The 24,223-nt window shown below is 45.4% G+C and overlaps 1 protein-coding gene across 1 annotated transcript; it reads right to left on the reverse strand.

The window, feature by feature from the left end:
* Positions 1-330: 330 nt before the first annotated feature.
* C7H3orf18 (chromosome 7 C3orf18 homolog) lies at positions 331-22,908 on the reverse strand. The gene is made up of 5 exons (XM_054034936.1): positions 22,459-22,908; positions 16,659-17,066; positions 9,083-9,108; positions 7,095-7,224; positions 331-3,749 (listed from the first exon to the last, which is right to left on the reverse strand). Exons 2-5 carry the CDS (start codon positions 16,890-16,892, stop codon positions 3,669-3,671), a joined length of 471 nt encoding a protein of 156 aa, XP_053890911.1. The 5' UTR covers positions 16,893-17,066; positions 22,459-22,908; the 3' UTR covers positions 331-3,668.
* Positions 22,909-24,223: the final 1,315 nt, after the last annotated feature.

Raw genomic sequence — 24,223 nt, forward strand, 5'->3', positions numbered from 1 at the left:
CCAACCACAGAAGCCCTGGCTTCTACACTCCTTGATCATGCATCCTTGTGATCTGCAATGTGGGATGTCTCACCCCACTGTTTGCTCTCCCCCAGAGAAAAGCATACAGGAGAAACTCTGCAAGTCCAATCTTGTCGATTTTGTCCATCCCAACTTGTTGATATTTTTTCTCATGGAGGAGGAGTGTTTCTGGTCAAGTATTCAGTGTCTAGTACAGTGCTTGGAACATGATGATTCAGTATGCATTGGGTATATGTGCTCAGCCATTTTTCTTGAAAAATGAAAAGGAAAGAAAAAAAGACTAAAAATCATGCCAGATTTCATGTAAATACTTTAATTACATCTGAATGCTTAAAACTTGAGTTAAATTACACCATAACACATCTACTAAATTATACGTATACGTCCAGTACCCTGTAAGGAGGTGCTATTACACTAAAAGAATGCTAAAGCCCAGCCAATAGTGGTAATATTCTTTTAGTCTCGTTATCTGTATTACATTGATTTAAGGGCCCCCAGCACAGGACAGAATCCCCTTATATAAGAGAACTGTTTGAATCTGAAAGGAATTCTGTCCATTCATTATATAATATAGGTCTTACCCCTAATACATGGCAAGGTATGGGTTTGGTTCCAGATACACAGCAAGTGCATCACTCAGCAACTGCCTGAGAAGTGCAAGGATGGGGTTCACAGAGCTTTGCAAAGCATATTGTTGCTTTTAGGAAATTCTCTTTGTTACAGTTTTGTGTATTGAATCAAAGAATTAAAAAAATTCACTTCAGTGATAAGGAGTCTTGAAAAAGGTTCCCCTAAAAAGAAAAAGCCAATGTTGTTTAGGTTTAAAATCGTTCAGAAGCCCTAAGGCCTGCCAAGCCCCAGTGGGCCTTACAGCAACAGCTGAAATCTACAGGGGAGAAATCTGACAACTCAGTTGCTGGCAGCCATCTCTGAGCAAATGGAAAGAGATGCTGGTTCTCCCAAAGCAGAGTAAAGTGTGTGATGTGTTTGGTTCAGATTCTCACCTGGGGTAAAATCAGTGTAGCTGCATTGAAGCCTCCAGGGCTCAAAACCTCAAAGTGGAGCTAGGCTGTATTACACCAGCTGAGGATCAAGCTTATTTCCATACACCACACCCTGTTGTGAGCAATCCTTTTGGAGTGGGAACACTAATGGCAGCCTGTAGCTGAGGTGCTGGGATGCCTTTTTGTAGATTCCAGTTGTCTTCTGGCTATACACTAAGGGCCATTTTCCCAAGGGCAGCTACAGACTCCAGGATCAAACAGGTTCCAAGAATTCTCAAGCTTTACCTGGGAGGGGAAGTTTAAAAAAATAAAGCCCCAAAAAGGCTCAGTCCTGCAAAATCTTATGCAGGTGAGTAGTGTCAGTGAATACTCTGGTGGGTAAGGACAAGTTGCATGAGAAGGGGCTACAGGATTGGGCCCATAAGCAGGAAAGGTATTTGTACATATGAAAGGGGGAAATTTGTAGGAAAATGATTTGAGGGAGGGTACACTGGCCAGCAAGTCCCGACTTGTGCAGTTCTACTGAATACTCAAACTGCTGGACATTTTTGCCAGCCAGTCACCTGCCTCTTTGCATAATGCCCACTTTCTAAATATAGGTATGCATTCAGATTTTGGCTGTCAATTTAAAGAGAGCTCTTTACTTTGAGAGTCATGTAGTTGGCTCTCTCTGCACTGGAGCTCCTGGGCAGAAGGGAGTTCTGCTTGACAAATGCATGTGCTAAAAGAAAACCAATAGATAATCAGTGCATCAACTGTGATGGACACGTGCATGTGCTGCATACATCAGGTCTCAAACTTATTGGTGGGACAGCTGGATCTCTTGAATATATCTATATAGATCCATAGGTACAAACCCATCGCCTGGTATTACAATCTACCTTTGGCATGAATATATCAATCAGGACTTTTGCCCAGGGAGTGGAGGGAATCACTGAGGTTAGAATATCATGGACAGGCAGGGGCTCTCTGATTTGCTAGGTTCCTCCAGTTTCCCATTTCAATTTCAGGCTTGGAGAATGGAGCAGGAAAGATAGGGTAGTTGTCTTATTATCTGGCTATGTTGGGGAACATGGGTGAAGGAAAACTTACAAACAGCCTGTATTTATATTTTCCTACTATCATTGCTTAGGTCCTGCTACTTGCTTTTGATGTTCTCCCTGCAGTGCCTGGCCATATTGCACTTGTTCTTAGTGACTGCCAGAAAGCTCTGCTCATTACAGTGCCAGCTTCATACTGCAGTGTACCAAGGTGGCCAGTCGCAGTAAGGGCCTGACAGGCCCCATAACACTACTCTTGCCCAGGGGTTTCCTCTTCAGCACTCATCACTCACCATGTCAGTTAACAATACAGCTGAGAGAGAAGTGCACCAGTGATAAAGGTGAACCGAAAGGATTTGTTTTTACCTACCAAGCCCCGAGTTCAAGATTTTGCATTTCTTCTGCATTGTTGGCTGATGTAACTGGGACATAAAGCAGAGCATTTTCTTATACTCTGTACGCTGCTTTAGATGGGGACACCTATTTCAGCAGGAGAAGCAAAGAATCCTGAATGCAGGTTCTGGCAGGTAAATAAGTAAGGATCAGACTTTTGACTATTTTGTACTGAAATTTATTTATCCTATATATTCACTCACACTCACTCTCTCTCAAAGTGTTCTTCCCTCATAAAACTTTACTCGGTAAGAACCATCTTCCTTGGCCGGAGCACAAGAGTGGATGGGACTACATCCGAGCCCATTTATTTTTATTATATTAATTCTACCACTGTGGTATCCGGTCACCAATCACTGCCACTCCTAGCTAAGCCAGAGGGAGATGAGAGGGCCCAGCTTCTAGGAGCTGAGTGGCTTGTCCCTACATTCTTATTACATCACTGATCTGGGACATTCAACCATTTCCTCGCTTTAGATTTATTTAATTAATTTGTTCCTCCAAAGCTCTTTGGTTCACCTTTAAAACTAGTGAAACACCCGTGCTGCAGAAACCCATTGGAAGCCCACAAGGAATCCTTGAGTGCTACCCCGTGAGTGTGTTTATGAACAATCTAGGCAGCACAAGAGACAAGATGGATGAGTTTGCCCCGGGAATAACATCATGTGCTCATGGGCACTGCTGAAGAGGCAGGCACAGTTGACCTGCCTCCCAGCTCAAGGGGGCTTAAGTCACCCCCAGCACCTGCCTAAGCTCTGTGGAAACCATTAAGATTACAATGCAGGACTCCAATCGTGAGATGTTATGGTAAAAAACCACTGGGAAAGCCCTTCAAAACAAGTGCTCCCACCCCCACCACGATCCCATGACTCGGTAGGGTCGTGCATTCTGACCGATTTAGCTTCAAGACAGTTTATCTTCATCCCTGCACAGCTTGGTAAGATGGCACTAACCAGGATCGCTCCTGAAATCTGAGTATGGCAGCTCAGAGCCCTTTGGTAGCGATGGATGTACCAAAAGTTGCTGCAGCCAGCCACCACCAAGCATTTGCTGCCTGAAGTGTGTAAATGCCCAGAACTGCTCCCCAGTCGCAGTACAAACGGATGGGGTGGTCAGTAGGCTTGGTATCCTCATCCATGCTTGTGGTATGTAACTGGTTGGCTCCATCTTCCCTGATCTCAGAGTGATCCAAAGCAGGGGCAGGTGTCGTTCATGCATTGATAGCGTTAGCGACATCTGTGAACACAAGACGGCTGGGTCTCTGGACAGTTCCCTGGCTCGTCAGGAGGATCTGCAAAAATGAAGCAGTGAGAGATGAGACAAGGCAAGGATCTGCAGGGATATATGCAAACCCACATGTCTGTCCATAAACTTACATACTGTATCTTACCTACATTCATCACTAGTGTTAGTCTGATTAGAAAACACTGGGTTTAACAAGTCTGTGACCCAAATATATATTGGGCCAGATATTGAAGTCAATGGAGACCAAGTCAATTTACACCATCAGACAATCTGGAACCTTAGATGTAATTTATCCAGGTTGCATGGATTAGCAACATGTAACACTTTCTCTCCCTGCACCCTTTGAATGGCTTATCTCTTTATCAAAATTTGTATGTATAAGGCAGTCACTTCCAAACTGTTGCAGCCCTTGGCTCTTGCACCATGGGACCTATGAAACCTGCCACACGCTGAACAGTGGCTCCATTTTGGATGTTCTCTCTTACTCTTTTAAATCTTTAAAATTGCCATTTATCATCAGAGGCATCTGCGAGATAGCGGGCCCCATGGGAATCTGAGGAGTCCAGCAGCACAGTCTGTCCTGGGCAGGCCTTTGGCATTGCTACTGTGCCATTGTTTCCCTCCCTCCCCCACTTTATTACCTCAATGAGCTCTTCCTTATGCATCTCTCCATGCATCCTGTATTTCTTCTTAGTAGCATTTTAGTCAGAATCCCTACTTTATATATTATTCCTCTTCTTTTCAAAAATCAACATGTTAAACACACAACCCTCTACCACCAACAATCCCTCTAAAACATACCCCTTGTATCATTGCTTGTGAGTAAGTGATCCCAGAAGAACCGGTCACCTCAAATGCAGTAACCCAACTCCCTGCTCCATCCTGTCAAGCAGAGTTGGGTTTGAAGAAACATCCCACATTTTGGGGCAGGCAACTGGAATCTAAATCCAGACTTGGGTCCAAATTTTGCCACTGCCCTTTATTCCAACAATGGAGCTATCAAAACCCCTTATCCAAAAGCCCTGTGAATTTCAGGGCAGTCAGCCTGAAGATCAAAGTATTGTAGCTTGTGCCTATGTCAAGTGTGTATTGTCAGGGACGCTTTGTTAGTTCTGGAAGCAGAATTTTAAGATAGTGACTCTGTGAAGGAGAAGATACAGAAGCAAAGGCTGCCATTGTTTACTTGTTACCTCAGGTGTCTCTACCTGCCCACATTACAGTTTGCTGCTACATTTTTACCTGTGTGCTTAGGCAATGGGGGAGGTTCCTTTGGGGAAACGGCTTTACAGTTACAGCTTCTACTTATTTTTCCTCTCTCCCTCCCCACCCCCATTAATCTGCTGCCAATTAGTTAAGTATATAAAGTGAAGTATGTGTGTGAAAACAAGAGCACTTCCCGCCCCTAAAGAAAAGCTCCATAGGAAATGGAAAGGAATATGTGGGCTGGTTGGTCCAGTTGAAGAGGAATCTAAGGAAGGGGAGCTGTCTACTCTACAGAGGGGCTGCACCCTCACATCACTCACTCCGAGACATACCCGTTCCAGCCGTCCCTGATGCCTCTGTATTTCATAAGAACTTTTTCCCCCCACAAAGAAAACAAAGAACATTGTGAAACTGGCTGACTGTGGTAAGTAGCCCCTTTCCCTGCTCCTCCCACAACCTGGTGCTCTGGGCAAATTGGCACAGAGCTAACATCTTGGCTGAGATACTGAAAAAGCTATACCAATAGCAACTGAAAACCACTAGTGGAGACCCGGCCTCTTCTCAAAGCACTCCAGTGTAGCAAATCGGCAGCATTGTGGGACTTTGCAGTTGTCATTGTGGCGCATGCCGTGACCATTCAGAGGTCTGCAGCAGCTGTCAAATGTAGAGCCTGGGCGCTTCTGCTGAAAAAGCACAAGCCTGTCCCACTTGAGCTAAAGGAGAAACTCGCCTCCCAGTCTTTCTTCTAAAGCCTTGTATGCAGTAGCACTGAGGTAACATGTTTAGCCAAGTCCGCGCATACTTCACCATCACTCGTCTACTCAGAGATGCCATGTGCACTAACTGCTATGGTTGGAAACTCACAGGAAGCTGCACCTCTGCCCTCCATAGCAAGCCCCCTGCTGAGACACACTTCTCCACAGCTGCCTTGTGAGCCAGCCTGAGAGTTAGATTCCTTCATGCAGAAGAAAAATTGGTTGCTCCTTTTGATGGGGTTTAACCCCCATCAGCTGCAAAGTAAGAGACAGAACTGCAAGTAGGCATGCCTCTACTAATTGCCTCCTGGCCGGAACTAGACCTCATAAATATACCTCTACCCCTATATAACGCGACCCGATATAACACGAATTCGGATATAACGCGGTGAAGCAGCACTCCAGGGGGGCGGGGCTGCGCACTCCGGCGGATCAAAGCAAGTTCGATATAACGCGGTTTCACCTATAATGCGGTAAGATTTTTTGGCTCCTGAAGACAGCGTTCTATCGGGGTAGAGGTGTAGTCTGCAGCGCTTAGGTTGGGAGAGACTGCTGAGATGGCAGATGCTGGTGGAGAGGTGCTCTGGGATAGGGTTTAATAGGCAGAAAACAATGGTAGAAGAACTGTAGGCTATAGGAGCAGGTTAGGTTCCTACAAGGGAACCTTTGAGGTAAAGGAAAATAAGGGAACTACACTGAAGCCTGAGGGGGCAGAAGGGCCATTAGCATGAAGATTTGTTTGGACTTTTACTTAGATTTTGTTTGTGCTCCCGTGAAGGGGGTTTAGACTCTATCTGGTTTGGCTGGATGACCAACCTGCAGAACCTCAGAGAGGGAGTCAGGAGAAGATGCGGCCTGAGACAGGCTATTGCAGCCCCCGGGAGAGCCCAGAAGGGGAAATGCTAGAGACCAGGACCCCCTGCAGTGCTGTCACTAGAGAGGAGAGGGTGCTCATGAGGTGAGGATGCCCTACTCCATGGCCTGTGTAAGGGCTGCACACTTGGCCATGTATGTGCTGGGCTCTTTGTCAGCTCCCACATACTGGCTCCAACTCCACTTGATGCTCTACTGGGCCCTTGCAGCATGTTGAGAGATTAGCTATAGGTAACCTATCCCCTAATTGCTGAAACCCTCCTTTCCCCCTCTTCTAGCTTGCCAAATTCTGCATTTTCCCTCCCACCATCTCTCTGTAATGACAACCCTGTGACCTCCCCCTTTCCCTGTTACCCTCCAAGCTGCTCTGGCCTTCCACCCCAACCTGTGCCATGTGGCTAGTGAAGTCCCCGGAAGCTCTGTGTGGCTTACTCCACATGCAGTGTTCATTACAAGACTACCTCCAATGCATTTGCCAAGCTCAGTAATAACAGGCCTGCACATCTCTGAATGGGTTGGGCAGAAAGAAGGGTGATATGACTGTGGGAGGCAACTACTACCTTGCTCTGGGTGGCTTGGGAAGATGCAGCATCTCTTCCATGCTCCAGCAGCTCTTGTTCCAGCTCGTCCTGTTCTTCCGTGGGGTCGAAATTGTACATGGGCATGAGCTGGTGCCGCAGCTTCTCTAACCTGCCAACGGAAAGAAGAGCAAAGTGCAGCATCAAAACCTGTGGCCGAGGAAAGAGGGAGAGTGAAACAAACAGTTAGTCTTCCTTCCCCACTCCATTGCCGGGCAGCTGCTGAAGCGTGTGTATGGATGTGAGTGGAGGCCTGTGTGTAGGGGTGTATTTTCTATTCAAGGGTGCTTCTTGCTGTTAAGAGAGTATTTGGCGGTAACTCACTAAGTGATATATCCCTGTCCAGGGGCAAGGATAAGATCCAACTGCTACCAGCTAACTAGGTCGCTTTTTTAGACAAAGTGGAAGAGGCCAGTACTGAATGTGCAGGGTTCAGTTACCCCCGGTAACCTGTGGCTGCACAGCAGAGGCCCATGTGGGGATTTAAACTGAGCTAGAATCTCAGGATGAGCTTTATGTGGCAGGGGGAGCATGTAACACGCTGGCTCAGTGTGATGTACACCCCCCACACACTCAGCAGTGGCTAGTCCACACTTTGGATAAAAACCTCCTACTGCTGGCAGAATTACATCTTCAGCTCAAATGGCAGAGGCCTGTGTCTGGTTCTGGGTTCAATCTCTGCCAATAACCTGGGAAGGAGGAACGTGGGATTGGTATATAAAATCTAAAAGGAGCTCTGGAGGGAGCTGATGGACACACAAACACTTTGTAGTTCTGTGTGGCTTACCTACTTTCACCCTAACAATGCAGCCTGACCCCGCAAAGGGTCTCCCTTCATGCTGGCCTAGACAAAGCAGTGATGAGAGGGACTGCTGACTCCACCAAACAGGCATACTTGTGTGTAGCTGTCGAAGCCCCAGCATATGATGTGGGTGTTGTTTTGTGGGGAGGAAGAGATTCATGACCTGTTCCAGGCAGGATCAGGGTCCTTTTTGGCCAAGGCTCAGATGACATGTTCTCTGCATGACCCTTGCCTGCCTCTGGCTGGGTTCTGTCCACTAAACCATCAGTGTATTTACAGGCTAAATGTTTCAGCTCTCCCTTTAGCCTCTTCTGTTTCTCTCAAGTCTCTGCTTTGGGAACCAGCTTGTAAGATTTCTGGCTAGTAGCAATGTATCCTGCAGGCTGTGTGTAGCCTAGCATTGCCCACAGCAATCAGTAAGTGAGGCACAGTCCATGACACAGAAATCCATCTATGTCTGTGTCCATTTCAAAATAGCAGGCAAATCAAGGAGAGATGTCTTTCCCTGTTTGCCATTCTTCTCCTGATTTTCAGCAGCAAGCTTAATGGGTGGGTGGATGAGGGGGAGACCACTAAGTCTTGAGCTAGGAAACTTAGTATCTTGCAAAACAGGATCCAGGGGAAATTGCCCTGGAAAGCGTGGAGTCCAGCATTTCGCCCAGCAGCACTGCCATAAACACAGAGGAAAGCAGGGGGAAAGGTAGGCCCACTGCCCTTGTCAAGCTAAGCAAAAGCTTTGGAGAACTGGGGTCTGGCAGACATAGCCTTGCCAGGCAAACCTCATTACGTAAGGCTGCTGGAGCAGAAGAGCCCTGCCTGTAACCGTAGCATTTGGGATTGGCTAAAATGTGACAGACTCCACAGGTCATAGGATATGCCTGTTATATGGATAACAGCTTCTTTGTACAAACCCTCTCTCTTTAACCCACCGTATGTGAGATGGGTTAGGTGTTGTGTAGGAAACCTACCATGCATTCAAAGGACTTTCGGCTTCCAAAATGGCAAGGAGCTGGCTTTGGAAAGGAAATCTACAATGGGGGGAAGAAAGAGAGGGAACTCTGCATTCCCATCTGACTCCTTTCCCCTGGCTTCCCTGTCTGCTAGAGATTTCCTGGCCTTTGCCTTAGTTTTGAAGCATTGAGACTCCCCAAAAGCAGACTGCACTTACCTCTTCCTCTTCCTGATATAGAGAACCTAGAGGAGAAAGAGAAACACCATTGAAACAGTCCCAGTGAGGAGAGGAGCAGGAGATAGTGCCTATCTTTAAAAAGGGGAACAAGGAGGACCTGGGGAATTATAGACCAGTCACCCTAACTTTGAAACCTGGAAAAATACTGGAACAAATTATGAAATAATCAATTTGTAAGCACATAGAGGATAATAGGGTTATAAGGAATAGCCAATATGGATTTGTCAAGAACAAACTATGCCAAGCCAAACTAATTTTCTTCTTTTAACGGGGTTACTGGCCTAGCGGATGGGTGAAATAGTAGATGTGGTATATCTCAATTTTAGTAAGACTTTTGACACAGTCCCAGGTGACATTCTCATAAGAGGAGTAGGGTAATGGGGTCCAGATGAAATTACTATAAGGTGGGTTTACAACAGCTTGAAAGACCATACTCGGAGTAGTTATGGTTTGCTGTCAATCTGGGAGGGTGTATCTAGAAGGGCCTGCAAGGGTCCGCCCTGGGGCTGGTACTAATCAATATTTTCATTAATGACTTGGATAATGGAATGGAGAGTGTGCTTATACAATCTTCGGGTGACAACAAGCTGAGTGGGGTTGCAAGCACTTTAGAGGACAGAATTAGAATTCAAAACAACCTTGACAAATTAGAAAAACAACAAGGAGTCTGGTGGCACCTTAAAGACTAACAGATTTATTTGGGCATAAGCTTTCGTGAGTAAAAACCTCACTTCTTCGGATGCATAGAGTGAAAGTTACAGATGCAGGCATTAAATACTGACACATGGAGAGCAGGGAGTTACTTCACAAGTGGAGAACCAGTGTTGACAGGGCCAATTCAATCAGGGTGGATGTAGTCCACTCCCAATAATAGATGAGGAGGTGTCAATTCCAGGAGAGGAAAAGCTGCTTCTGTAGTGAGCCAGCCACTCCCAGTCCCTATTCAAGCCCAGATTAATGGTGTTGAATTTGCAAATGAATTTTAGTTCTGCTGTTTCTCTTTGAAGTCTGTTTCTGAAGTTTTTTTGTTCAATGATAGTGACTTTTAAATCTGTAATAGAATGACCAGGGAGATTGAAGTGTTCACTTACTGGCTTATGTATGTTACCATTCCTGATGTCCGATTTGTGTCCATTTATTCTTTTGCGGAGGGACTGTCCGGTTTGGCCAATGTACATGGCAGAGGGGCATTGCTGGCACATGATGGCATATATGACATTAGAGGATGTGCAGGTGAATGAGCCCCTGATGGTGTGGCTGATGTGGTTGGGTCCTCTGATGCTGTTGCCAGAGTAGATATGGGGACAGAGTAGGCAACGAGGTTTGCTACAGGGATAGGTTCCTGGGTTGGTGTTTCTGTGGTGTGGTGTGTAGTTGCTGGTGAGTATTTGCTTCAGGTTGGGGGGTTGTCTGTAAGCGAGGACTGGCCTGCCTCCCAAGGTCTGTGAGAGTGAGGGATCATTTTCCAGGATAGGTTGTAGATCGTGGATAATGCGCTGGAGAGGTTTTAGCTGGGGGTTGTATGTGATGGCCAGTGGTGTTCTGTTATTGTCCTTGTTGGGCCTGTCCTGCAGTAGGTGATTTCTGGGTACCCGTCTTGCTCTGTCAATCTGTTTCCTCACTTCCCCAGGTGGGTATTGTAGTTTTACGAATGCTTGATAAAGATCTTGTAGGTGTTTGTCTCTGTCTGAGGGGTTGGAGCAAATTCGGTTGTATCTTAGGGCTTGGCTGTAGACAATGGATCGTGTGATGTGTCTTGGATGGAAGCTGGAGGCATGTAGGTACGTATAGCGGTCAGTAGGTTTCCGGTATAGGGTGGTGTTTATGTGACCATCAATTATTTGTACTGTAGTGTCCAGGAAGTGGATCTCTTGTGTGGACTGGTCCAGGCTGAGGTTGATGGTGGGGTGGAAATTGTTGAAGTCCAGGTGGAATTCTTCAAGGGCCTCCTTTCCGTGGGTCCATATGATGAAGATGTCATCAATATAGCGCAAGTAGAGGAGGGGCATTAGGGGACGAGAGCTGAGGAAGTGTTGTTCTAAGTCAGCCATAAAAATGTTGGCATACTGTGGGGCCATGCGAGTACCCATAGCAGTGCCACTGACTTGAAGGTATAAGTTGTCCCCAAATCTGAAGTGGTTGTGGGTGAGGACAAAGTCACAAAGCTCAGCCACCAGGCTTGCTGTGGCCTCATCAGGGATACTGTTCCTGACAGCTTGTAGTCCATCCTCATGTGGAATATTGGTATAAAGTGCTTCTACATCCATGGTGGCCAGGATGGTGTTTTCAGGAAGAACATCAATGCATTGTAGTTTCCTTAGGAAGTCGGTGGTGTCTCGAAGATAGCTGGGAGTGCTGGTAGCATAGGGTCTGAGGAGAGAGTACAAATAGCCAGATAATCCTGCTGTCAGAGTGCCAATGCCTGAGATGATGGGGCGTCCAGGGTTTCCGGGTTTATGGATCTTGGGTAGCAGATAGAATACCCCTGGTCGGGGTTCTGCGGGTGTGTCCACGTAGATTTGTTCCCGTACTGTAGCTGGGAGTTTCTTGAGCAGATGGTGTAGTTTCTTTTGGTATTCCTCAGTGGGATCAGAGCCAAGCCCTAAGATACAACCGAATTTGCTCCAACCCCTCAGACAGAGACAAACACCTACAAGATCTTTATCAAGCATTCGTAAAACTACAATACCCACCTGGGGAAGTGAGGAAACAGATTGACAGAGCAAGACGGGTACCCAGAAATCACCTACTGCAGGACAGGCCCAACAAGGACAATAACAGAACACCACTGGCCATCACATACAACCCCCAGCTAAAACCTCTCCAGCGCATTATCCACGATCTACAACCTATCCTGGAAAATGATCCCTCACTCTCACAGACCTTGGGAGGCAGGCCAGTCCTCGCTTACAGACAACCCCCCAACCTGAAGCAAATACTCACCAGCAACTACACACCACACCACAGAAACACCAACCCAGGAACCTATCCCTGTAGCAAACCTCGTTGCCCACTCTGTCCCCATATCTACTCTGGCAACAGCATCAGAGGACCCAACCACATCAGCCACACCATCAGGGGCTCATTCACCTGCACATCCTCTAATGTCATATATGCCATCATGTGTCAGCAATGCCCCTCTGCCATGTACATTGGCCAAAAGGGACAGTCCCTCCGCAAAAGAATAAATGGACACAAATCGGACATCAGGAATGGTAACATACATAAGCCAGTAAGTGAACACTTCAATCTCCCTGGTCATTCTATTACAGATTTAAAAGTCACTATCATTGAACAAAAAACTTCAGAAACAGACTTCAAAGAGAAACAGCAGAACTAAAATTCATTTGCAAATTCAACACCATTAATCTGGGCTTGAATAGGGACTGGGAGTGGCTGGCTCACTACAGAAGCAGCTTTTCCTCTCCTGGAATTGACACCTCCTCATCTATTATTGGGAGTGGACTACATCCACCCTGATTGAATTGGCCCTGTCAACACTGGTTCTCCACTTGTGAAGTAACTCCCTGCTCTCCATGTGTCAGTATATAATGCCTGCATTTGTAACTTTCACTCTATGCATCCGAAGAAGTGAGGTTTTTACTCACGAAAGCTTATGCCCAAATAAATCTGTTAGTCTTTAAGGTGCCACCAGACTCCTTGTTCTTTTTGTAGATACAGACTAACACGGCTACCCCCTGATACTTGACAAATTAGAGGATTGGTCTGATTTGAACAAGATGAACTTCAGTAAAGACAAGTGCAAAGTACTTCACTTAGAAAGAAAAAAAATCAAATTTATGGCTACAAAATGGGGAATAACTGGCTAGGTGTTAGCACTGCTGAAAAGGATCTGGGGGCTATAGTGGATCACAAATGGAATGAGTCAACAATGAGAAGTAGTTGCAAAAAAGATAATATCATCCTGGGGTGTATTAACAGGAATGTTGTATGTAAAACATGGGAGGTAACTGTCTCGCTCTACTAAGCATTGGTGAGGCCTCTGCTGGAGTATTGTGTCGAGTTCCGGGTGCCACACTTTAAGAAAAGATGTGTGTGACACACTCTATATGATTTTATGAAAATATGCTAATATAACTGGAATATGCTTCATGCAAAAGGTCTCTTGTAATGTATCATTACAAAGCTTATAATCTACTAAGTGTGATCATCCTATTTGTATAAATGTTCCACTCTTGTATCTGAAACTAGAAATATGAACTATAACTCTGAGGTCCTATTGTAATTATGCAAAGTGTGGGCCATTAATGGTGGTTTGGAATCTTGATGGCTCCCAGGACAATTGACTGTAGATGGCTCTGTTTTACCTGTAAGTCTTCTTGTATACGTGTGTGCTGGCAAGTGGGTAATGAAGTCACCTGAACTGGAATCCATCTTTAACCTGGTGCTTTTCCATTGAGAAGGAGGGGGTAGGAACCCAGAGAGGGACAAAGGATTCCCGCCTTATGCAAAAGACATATAAATGGGTGGAACAGAACAAAGGGGGCGGCCATCATGAGGAATCCCCTAGCTACCACCTGAGCTGGAACAAGGGCTGTACCAGGGGAAAGGATTGTGCCCAGACTAGGAAGGCGTCCAGTCTGTGAAAGAAACGTATTGAAACATCTTTCAGGGTGAGATATTATCTGTACTCAGTTGTATTACTGTATTAGGCTTGGATTTGCATGTTTTATTTCATTTTGCTTGGTAATTCACTTTGTTCTCTCTGTTACTACTTGGAACCACTTAAACCCTACTTTCTGTATTTAATAAAATCACTTTTTACTTATTAATTAACCCAGAGTATGTGTTAATACCTGGGGGAGGGCAAACAGCTGTGCATATCTTTCCATCAGTGTTATAGGGGGTGAACAGTTTATGAGTTTACCCTGTATAAGCTTTATACAGGGTAAAACGGATTTATTTGGGTTTAGACCCCATTGGGCGTTGGGCATCTGAGTGTTAAAGGCAGGAACACTTCTGTAAGCTGCTTTCAGTTAAGTCTGCAGCTTTGGGACAAGTAATTCAGACCCTGGGTCTGTGCTGGAGCAGACGGGCATGTCTGGCTCAGCAAGACGGTGTGCTGGAGTCCCAAGCTGTCAGGGAAAGCAGGGGCAGAAGTAGTCTTGGCACATCACTTGGCAGCTCCTAAGGGGGTTTCTGTGATCTAACCCATCACAATGTGGACAAACTGAAGAGAGTCCAGAGGAGAGCAACAAAAATAACGAAAGGTTTAGAAAACCTGACCTATGAGGAAAAGTTTAAAAAAACCACACAACAAGCTGGGCATGTTTAGTCTTGAGAAAAGAAAACGGGGGATGGAAGGGAGGACCTGATAAGTCTTCAAATATGTTAAGGATTGTTATAAAGAGGATGGTGATCAACTGTTCTCCATGTTAATTGAAGGTGGGACAAGAAGTAATGGGCTTAATCTGCAGCAAGAGCGAGATTAGTTAGAAAGTTTTTCCTAATATCTAACCATAATGGTTGATAAGTTCTGGAACAGGCGTCCAAGGGAGGTTGTGGAATCCTCATCACTGGACGTTTTTAAGAGATGGTTGGATAAACACCTGTCAGGGATGGTCTAGATCAGAGGTTCTCAATCAGGGTACATGTACCCCTGGGGGTATGCAGAGGTCTTCTGGGGGTACATCAACTCACCTAGATATTTGCCTAGTTTTACAAAGGGCTACATAAAAAGCACTAGTGAAATCAGTACAAGCAAAAATTTCATATGACTTGTTTATACTGTTCTATATACTATACACTGAAATGTAAGTACAATATTTATATCCCAATTGATTTATTTTATAATTATATGGTAAAAATGAGAAAGTAGCAATTTTTCAGCAGTAAGGTGCTGTGACACTTTTGTATTTTTATATCTGATTTTGTAAGCAAGTAGTTTTTAGATGAAATTAGGGGTACAAAAACAAATCAGACTCTGAAAGGGAAGGGGTACAGTAGTCTGGAAAGGTTAAGAACCACTGGTCTAGGTTGACTTGCTTTTTGTCTTTGCACTTAGGCACTTTTGGAAACTTTACCCAAAGTCTGCAAGAAAATTCTGCAGCAGCAAGTTCCACAAATTAACTTGTTGCAGTTTGTAAGGGAAGCTGACCCTAAGAACTGATTCTTGTTGTCAGGAGCGCTGCCAGCGGTCGCTGCCCCCCAAATTGTAGTCCCTAGGTGACCGCCTAGGTCGCCTAATGGGTTGTGCTGGCCCTGCTTGTTGTTTCCACCATCTTCTGCTGAAAGGTAAACTAGCTCATTCTACTAGAGAAGGACGACAGCCTTTTGTGCTGCACTCTTCGTAAGTGACACACCTATTCAGGGGTCGGTGAGAAGAAAGGTTTAGAAAGCCACTACCTATAGCGGAGATGGAAAGGTTGGCTCTGTGGAGCAGCTCGGGGAATTTTAAGCGTTTGTTCAATATCCTGTGGGAAGAGTGTGACAGACTCCACACCACACGTCAATGGACATGCCAGTTGTTATATGGATAACAGCATCTTTGTACAAACACAGAACCTTCCTCCTTTCTTTAACTCTCCATATGTGAGATGGGTTAGGTATTATGTAGGAAACCCACCACACATTCAGAAGTCTTTTGACTTCCAAATTGCCAAGGGATCTACTCAGGAGCTGGCCTTGAAAGGAAACATGACAATGGGGGGAAGAAGGGGAGGGGAGATCATTCCCCTCTTAATACTTCACTGCCTAACAATGCATCACCACATGTTATCTGAAGTGCTGACCCACTTATGCTGTGTCCAGTCATATCACAGGAAGCTAGACAGGCCCCCCTAACTCCCCCTCAGTCAAGGGAAACAGAACTTTCTGCAGGGGCAGAGACTGTGAAATGAACTTCCCCAGGAACTAAGAGCCATCACAAACCTCACTATCTGCTCCAAGTGCAAGGCACATTTCTCTGAGCTTGCCCCTTCTAACACACACTTAGTAACAGGTATATTTTTGTTAAAAAACCAGACACCCTACCAGACCAAGACTTTCCACTGCACATGCATGTTCCTCTTGGGGGAGGATAAACAACAGATGGATAGTCATGTGGCTTAATGAACTACTGGAAGGTGCTTAGATGCCACAGTGATAAGCATGGTATAAAAACCTACATAGGACAGAATAGAGCAACTCAGAGCAGAATCTGCCCCATTTTCTTTTAAATAAACTCCTCAGTTATTTTTAAAAAAGCTGATACCACATATGGGAACTGGTTCCTGGCATCCTCAAAACTACTGGGCACCCAGTCCTGGGAGATCCCAGCAGCACTGATCATTGTGCTGCGATTTGGGTTCCTACTGGGAGCCTACGCATACCTCCCACACTTGGTTGGTTCTGAGCACTGGATAAAGACAGTTAAAAGTTGTGGATCTCAGAGACTTTCGGTGCCCATAACTTTTGTATGGTTGTCCAGCGTGGTGGCTCTTTCTTGGTTCAATCAAGTTATTGGGACTAAAACTGATGTTAATAAATCACACCCACCCTTCCTACTTTAGAAAGAGAAGTATTTAGAATGCCCGATGGAGTAGGTCTCTCTTACCATTGCTACAGCCAACCCAATCATAGTAATGATTCCAAATGAGAGGAGCATTGTGCTCAGGCCAGGCCCACTGCTGACCATGTCTGGAATTTTGGTGCTGTTAAAGCTGGTGGTTTCAGAGCTTACGGTAGCAGTTTCTGGTAGAGCCCTGTCCATGGTTGACCCTGGGTCTGGCTCGGAGGTGGTAGTGGTGCTGCGGTACAAATCGTGTTCAGAGGGCGTGCTGTAACTCATCCTGGACAAGGGCCCCACGTCCTCTCTTACTGAACTGTCTCCACCCACTCAGGACTCCTCGATTTCTGCTACAAAGTCATAGGGTCTCCCCTTCTGTCAAGGACCCTCCTGTGAGCGCTGTTGTGCAACATCTTCCTTGTTGGCCCTTCTCTGAGAGAATCCTGTTGCTTCTCCCTGTGTTTGAGAGAGATAAGCAGAAGCTTTATAAGTCACAGATGCATGAGGTGACAGTCCTAAAGATACAAGACCCAACATTTTCTGAAATGGCAACTGTTTCTCAGTATGAGATAAATTAGATATAATTTTGGAGGAGAGGGGAGGCTTAGAGAGTATTTTTGGGTGCTCAACCTGAGATAGAAAGTGGCTGACTTTTCAGAGATGCTGAGCGCCTCCAACTCCAGTTGAAGTTAGTGGGATCTGGGCATGTCAAAATCAGGCCATGAGATTCTCAAGCTGAGCTTCCAAAACCTAAGGCATCCAAAATCAATTGCCACATTTGTGCTGAGGTCTAGGGGGCTGAGAGTCAGGAGAGCCTGGTTCTTTCTCTTATGCCAACACTTTCAAATTTGCCTTGATTAGGAGCTGTGGGTGATCAACACCTCTTAAAATCAGACCATTGATTTACGTGCCTAATTTCAGACACCCAGATTTGCATAGGCGCTGACTTGTTTTTGCCAGTGGGTACTTTTGAGGAGGTGTGTGTGTCAGCCAGTTTGGGGGGGATGCTATTTTCAGCATATTTATATACTTATTTCATATTTTAGTTATTGAATGCATCTATATTGGTATCTTTACTATTTTAATAATGATTAAATTTTTATGAATTACATAATTACATTATCATGAATTACAGTATATTAAAATCATTGCAATCACCTACAAGCTGTCTTCACTAACCTCCAGGAGTGCCAGTAGAGCAGTACCCTCCAGTACGCAGTACTGGCAAGAGATTTTTAGCGGGTACGGGGTACTGGAAAGACTTGGGACTAGCTCCCCACTCCGGTGGGGGAGGGGGTGGGTGGGTTTGCACTCTGCTCCTTAAAGGAGCAGAATGTGGCTAGGGAGGGCATTCATTCTTTAAGTGGCTTTAACAGCACAATACATATGCTAACAAACTTAAACAAAGGCTTTGTTTAAGTTTGGAAGTTGGTCAGGAGTCCTCAAGAGGGGAGGGGTGGGAGGGACGGAAGGTGTTTAAACAGTGTTTTTGATTCTGTTTCTCCCCACTGGTCTGAATTATCCAAGACATTCATACTGCATCACATCAAGTCCAAATCATTAGAGGAATGCCTCTGCTTGTACTGACCAGAGTATGTTTGGATTCTGATGTCAGCCCAGTTCTGCAGCCTTATGGGAATCAGGTGTTGTCCCCAGTGTACATAGAATTCTTCTTTGCAGCCAAAATAGTCTAACATGCATTTTGTTAACTGGAACTGGAGCAGCAAAACAAAGAAAACAAATGCCTCATTTTCCAGCTTTGTGGGTGAGCGAACTGTAAGTGAAGATTATAATGATGGACACTGATGGCCTTAAACCAGCTGCCTCAGGAATCTGCCAAGAACTTTGCTGAAAATATGTTACTCATCTTAGCAACAGAGCTAAGACTTATCACACACCTGCCCACCTTTATTTTAATGAAGTTCCTTCTGATCTGACAGCTCAGGCATTGTCAGTTTCATCCAGAACAATTTACAAACTTGGAACCTAAGCCTGTAAACTCTTAATCATTTGATCAATCCCATTGAAGACAATGGGAGTATTTGCATGACTATGGACCACTTTTGTGGAATGGTAAGAGTTTCAGAAGCCTGTTCCTATAAAGGAAGTTGAATCCCCCATTGAAATGAAATGTTTGGGTACAATACCATAAAGCAGTTTAGGATACAGTTCTACTTAAAATTTGTCTTTTAATAAGTCATACATATGCTGAAATGGCTCCGCACCCAACTCCCATATTCCATATAAACAGACTGAAATACTACATATTTTGGGGGAAAGTGAATAGTTAAGCATATTGATGTTTGTATATACAAAGGGGAGTGTTGCAGGGGACAGGGAGAGCGTGTGGGCCCCAGGCTGGCGGTGGGTAGGGGTCACATGAGGAGGTCACATGCCCCCCCTTGTGTCCCTCCCATGAGTGCAGTACCAGCAAGATATTATTTCTACTTGCACCACTGCTAACAGTTTAAAGACATCATGTCTCACTGTAGCTTTCTGGATGAAACTGTCAGCAATCTTATTTACATCTAGTTCCCTGGTATTGTCTTGATGCACATTAAGGACAGCTACATTATTCAGTTGTGTCTGTCCCATTGATGATTGGAGATGATTTTTAGATCTTTTCAAGCTGGAGAATGAATTCAGGGAGATACCTGCACAGTGAGAAGGATTCTTATAAATTTGCAGATGACTCCAAGCTCTCTTTCTTGATGGGCAACAGCTAATTTAGGAATCATCATTTTGTAGGTATAGTTGGGATTATATTTTGCCATGTGTATTACTTTGCATTTAACATTGAATTTCATCTGCCATTTTGTTGCCAAAGCACCCAGTTTTGTGAGATCCCTTTGTAACTCTTAATTAAGTCCAAAGCAGGCTGCAATCTTGAGTAATTACCACTTTTGAAGTGGTAATGAGAGTGGCCCATTTCAGACAGTTGACAAGAAGGTGTGAGTAACAGTAGGGAGACAGACCAGTCCTCGCTTACAGACAGCCCCCCAACCTGAAGCAAATACTCACCAGCAACAAAAACACCAACCCAGGAACCAAACCCTGCAACAAACCCCGGTGCCAACTCTGTCCACATATCTATTCAAGGGACACCATGATAGGACCTAACCACATCAGCCACACCATCAGGGGCTCGTTCACCTGCACCTCTACCAATGTGATATGTGCCAGCAATGCCCCTCTGCCATGTACATTGGCCAAACTGGACAGTCTCTATGCAAAAGAATAAATGGACACTAATCTGACATCAGGAATCATAACATTCAAAAACCAGTCGGCGAACACTTCAGTCTCTCTGGTCATTCAATAACAGACCTAAAAGTGGCAATTCTTCAACAACCAAAATTCAAAAACAGACTCCAACATGAAACTGCAGAACTGGAATTGATTTGCAAACTGGACACCATCAGATTAGGCCTGAATAAAGACTGGGAGTGGTTGGGTCATTAAAAACCTAAACCTAATTTCCCCAATACTAATTTCCCCCTACTATTACTCACACCTTGTTGTCAACTGTCTGAAATGGGCCACTCTCATTACCACTTCAAAAGTTATTTTGCCTCCCTTGGTATCCTGCTGTTAATTCAATTGTCTCGTTAGATTGACCTCACATTTGGTAAGGCAACTCCCATCGTTTCATGTATTTATATCTGCTCCTGTATTTTCCACTCCATGCACCTGAGGAAGTGGGTTCTAGCCCAGGAAAGCTTATGCCCAAATAAATTTGTTAGTCTCTAAGGTGCCACAAGGACTCCTCATTGTTTTTGAGTAATTTTGTATCGCATTCCACACTCAAGATCTGGCTCGTGCGTGCTGAGCACCCACTATTTTTTTCCAGGGGTGCGTCAGCCCCAGAACACCCACGGAGTCAGCACCTATGCAGGTTTGACAATTTTAGTTTTAATATCTCTGATATTACCGAAGGGCTTTAGGATGTCTGGATAAAAAGGACAAGGATTTATTAGGATGTTCATTATTACTCTGGCTGGAACTACTATCACCCAAGAGAGGTATATTCAATATCAACCACCATCTCTAACAAGTGGTATTTGGCCATTGCAGCCTCATGGGATGTGGGTTTTCAGAGTGAAACTTTGCGGTTTCCTCCTAAACCACCCTATAGGTGGCTGGCCCCTCAGCCTCCTATGTAGTCCTCTGTGGCACAGCCTGACTCCCACAGGCCCCTTGCCGCTCTGGTTACCATCCTTCCGCAGAGAGAGAGAGAGAGAGAGAGAGAGAGAATCCATCCCTTGAGCAGACTTCTATCCTACCCCTCCTCCTACTCCCCCACTCCAGGACTGCCATGTTGTCTGCTCTTTCATCCACTGGTCTCAGGAACATTCATTGCACCTTGTTGAGAAAATTCACCTTGACATCTCTCCCCATTGTGTGTGGGGCAGCAGGCAGGAGAGGGACTGCCCTGGGGTTACTATTTGCTCACTCTCTGTCCTGAGGTATAACAGGATCTCCCTTAGAAGGTGGTTGGATGGCATCTGCCCAAACCCTATCCTGCAAAGGCTCACAAAAGTTGGATAATTGATTGGTCTGGGAGATGCATTTGAGCTAGCAAAGTTCATTTCAAGGACTAGAGGAGACAACTGAATTCTACAGAGCTGGCTGCTACAGCAAGGTGATGGGGTCTGAGCAGAGAGGGTTTCAGGGAGTTAGCTTCATGGACAGTCACTTTCCCGAGCACTGGGAAGTGTCCCTTCAGACTTTTCCAATGAGCCAAACCTTCCCAGCCTGAACCATTTTGGGGCCTTAAGAGATTCTCTTGTGCAGAGGCTGGGACATGTCTCTCCTGGAGGAGAGACTGTTACTCAACATTGCAGTTCTATCAGGATTATCCATGACTGCTGAATTTCAAACCTGACTCCTCTAAATGTCCCTGAAGACAAGTCTGGCTGCTGTATGAGAGGGTGTCACAAGGGCAATGGGACCAGCCCTGCCTATGCCATAATTAGCTACCTCCCAGCTGAAGGAGAGAGGATTAATTGTGGTCAAGTGACAATCTGATGAATACATGGGCCTCAAAGGGCAGAGAATGCACTTTAGAGGAGGAACCATAGGGAAAAAGTTGGGTGCCCATGGAAGGGGCTGGAAGGAGCAAGGGAGTCAGGGCATCATTGCAGAGAGAGTTAAAAAGAGCCCAGAAGAGACTGGGAACTGAGCCCAGAGGGCAGGCTGGAGAGGAGTCCCAGGGGGGCAGAAGAACTTTTTGTTTGTATGGACTCTTGTTACCCAGGTTAAGTTTGGTTAGTGACTTGGATGGAGGGCTAAGCCACATCACTAACTCCACCCTGTGTGGGGAAGGCTGAGGGGATCTGCCTCTAAGGAGGAAATTGAGGCAGGGAACATCTGCAGAGCTCTCCTTTCACTCTTGGTTTCATTCAGTCTTGGGTGGGATTTGACATACTAGAATAAGGGGGATGGATGGGGGAAATTCATTGCCTGCCTATATTAACCTCAATGTCCTGGCCAAATTCCAACTCCATCACTTCTATTTTCCCTACATAAAATAGCCTGCACCCCCTGCATTTTCAATTAAAGTTATTCTTCACTCCCTCTTCTAAAAATATCTTTTTACAGTATTGCTTGTACAGGGTGGCTGCCAAATTCCACCCCAGAAGTAGCTGCATTTCCCTGCTGGGTGATCCATATTCACACAGCAATATGCTTTCACTGTTTCCAGCCAGGCTGATGCTACTGCTTCTCACACCAGCTTTCAGTCCCAGTCGCCTGCTCTGGATTCATCCCCCTCCCACCTACTTTCACTGTAACAAGCTGGTGCATGCCCCTCCAACCGCCTGAACAAAGCCGTGACATCAGCACTTACTTAATTCCTCCTAGATGAGGAATCGAGTCCCCTTCTGGTTCCAGTCGTCCGTCTCAGACTGGAAGAGTAGCCCAGGCCAAGCCTCCCGAGCCGGCAGGCAGGGGGAATACCCACAGCCCACACAGACACAGTAGCCGCTGGCCTTGTCCCCGGAGAGCTGCTGTCTGTCTAACCTCGTCGTCTCCTACCACAACTGGGACAAGAGCACAAGTGCAAAAGGTTGGGTGATGTGTGTGTGTGTGAGTGCGTGCACGCTAGGGGATAGAAGCAAATTGCTCTCTCATACAGAAAGCTGCTTCCAATGGACAGCAGAGAGCGACCTTAGCAGATGGATAATTCTTGGTTTGGTGGAGACAGGGCTGACGAGCCGCCTTTGGCAATGGAACTCAGATTGCTTGTGCTGGAGATAGAGGACCCGCGGCTGCTGTTATTGCTCTACTTGCCATTGTATTTTCCAAGATGCCAGGAGCTGCCAACCCCTCCTCCCCTTTCTCTGATCTCCTGCTTTGATCTCCTTTTTGCCAGGGATTGGCGGGGAGAGGATGGGGCTCTGGCTCTGGGTTGGCCAGCCTGTTTGTCACTCATGAGCTTTTGCTGCTGCAGGGAGATTGAGGTTAAACAGTGGGAAGCTGGGATTTTAGCACTATGCACTCTCAGTCTGGAAGGATGCCACATGCCATTGCCCCACAGAATTGGCGGAGGTGGAGAGGGGAGATTTTAGCTCCTATATAACCTTTAGGATTGTGTTTCGCTTTGCAGTGCTCCCATCGGGCTTGGTTATATGGAATTCCAGCCTTGTCCAAGTCTTCTCAGGGGAAATCCACCAAGAGGGCATTTGTCCCCACCCATAACCACTGTGCCTTTTACCCAGTGCAATTGCCTCACCTCTCTGCCAGTGATGCTCATGACAATTGGTACTTTGCCCTATTGTCTTTCCAGGGGTGCTGGAACAATTTTTACAGTGGATGTGTTGAAATCAGAAACCATGTATTTTGTTATTACTCCTTCAAGCAAGGGGGTGCCATCCCTACTTCCAGCACCCCTGTGTCTTGCATCTTTCATCTGAGGATCTCAAAGTGAGACACACACACAACTTTAACTGGTGCCTCATATCCAATCTTGTAGTTTCAGCCTCTGTCTGTGGGAAGGAATTTGGAAGATAGAGGCAGTGGAAATTGAGCTCCTTTACACTGGGGTCAGCCAGGAGCGGCTTTATGACATTTCACCAGCATAAAATCAACCTGCTCTAAGTGGAAGCAGCATCGGCATCAGATGCATGCATGTTGCTCACCTGTCTATTTAGAAAACATCACTGGACATTGGCAATACGAGGAGAGAGGAGCTGGAGTGCCTTTGAGAAGCGATGTCGGGAAAGTAACTGAAATACTTATCTGATAGGTTGTCCCTCAGTAAATACAATCCATCCTAAATTCTCAATTACTGAGGGACAATCTACACTCATTGCTATATTTGCTTTCCACAAGCTACTCTTGGTATAACCTTTTATGAGTGATGTATCTGGATGTTAATATCTAAACTGTTTTGTTAAATTTATTAACCTTAATTTGGGATATTGCAGATTGGGTACTAATATATATATATATATATATATATATATATATATATATATATATATATATTATGACTTTTAAACCAAACTTTGTACTTTTGGACAATTCAAGCATTACATTCAGATGTATAGTCACTCTTTGCTTAACCTGTGTATTTGATAATTTTAACATTAGCTTTAATAAAAAAAATTAAA

This window comes from Malaclemys terrapin, chromosome 7 (assembly GCF_027887155.1).
Source record: "Malaclemys terrapin pileata isolate rMalTer1 chromosome 7, rMalTer1.hap1, whole genome shotgun sequence".
In the NCBI taxonomy this organism is placed as follows: Eukaryota; Metazoa; Chordata; order Testudines; family Emydidae; genus Malaclemys; species Malaclemys terrapin.

Coding starts and splice junctions, on each gene's coding strand:
- C7H3orf18 (XM_054034936.1), bottom strand. CDS start 16,892: ATGAGTTACAGCACGCCCTCTGAACACGATTTGTACCGCAGCACCACT. Junction 9,109..16,658: donor TTGGGTTGGCTGTAGCAATG/GTAAGAGAGACC, acceptor TTTCTCCTCTAG/GTTCTCTATATCAGGAAGAG. Junction 7,225..9,082: donor TATATCAGGAAGAGGAAGAG/GTAAGTGCAGTC, acceptor TTCCGTTGGCAG/GTTAGAGAAGCTGCGGCACC.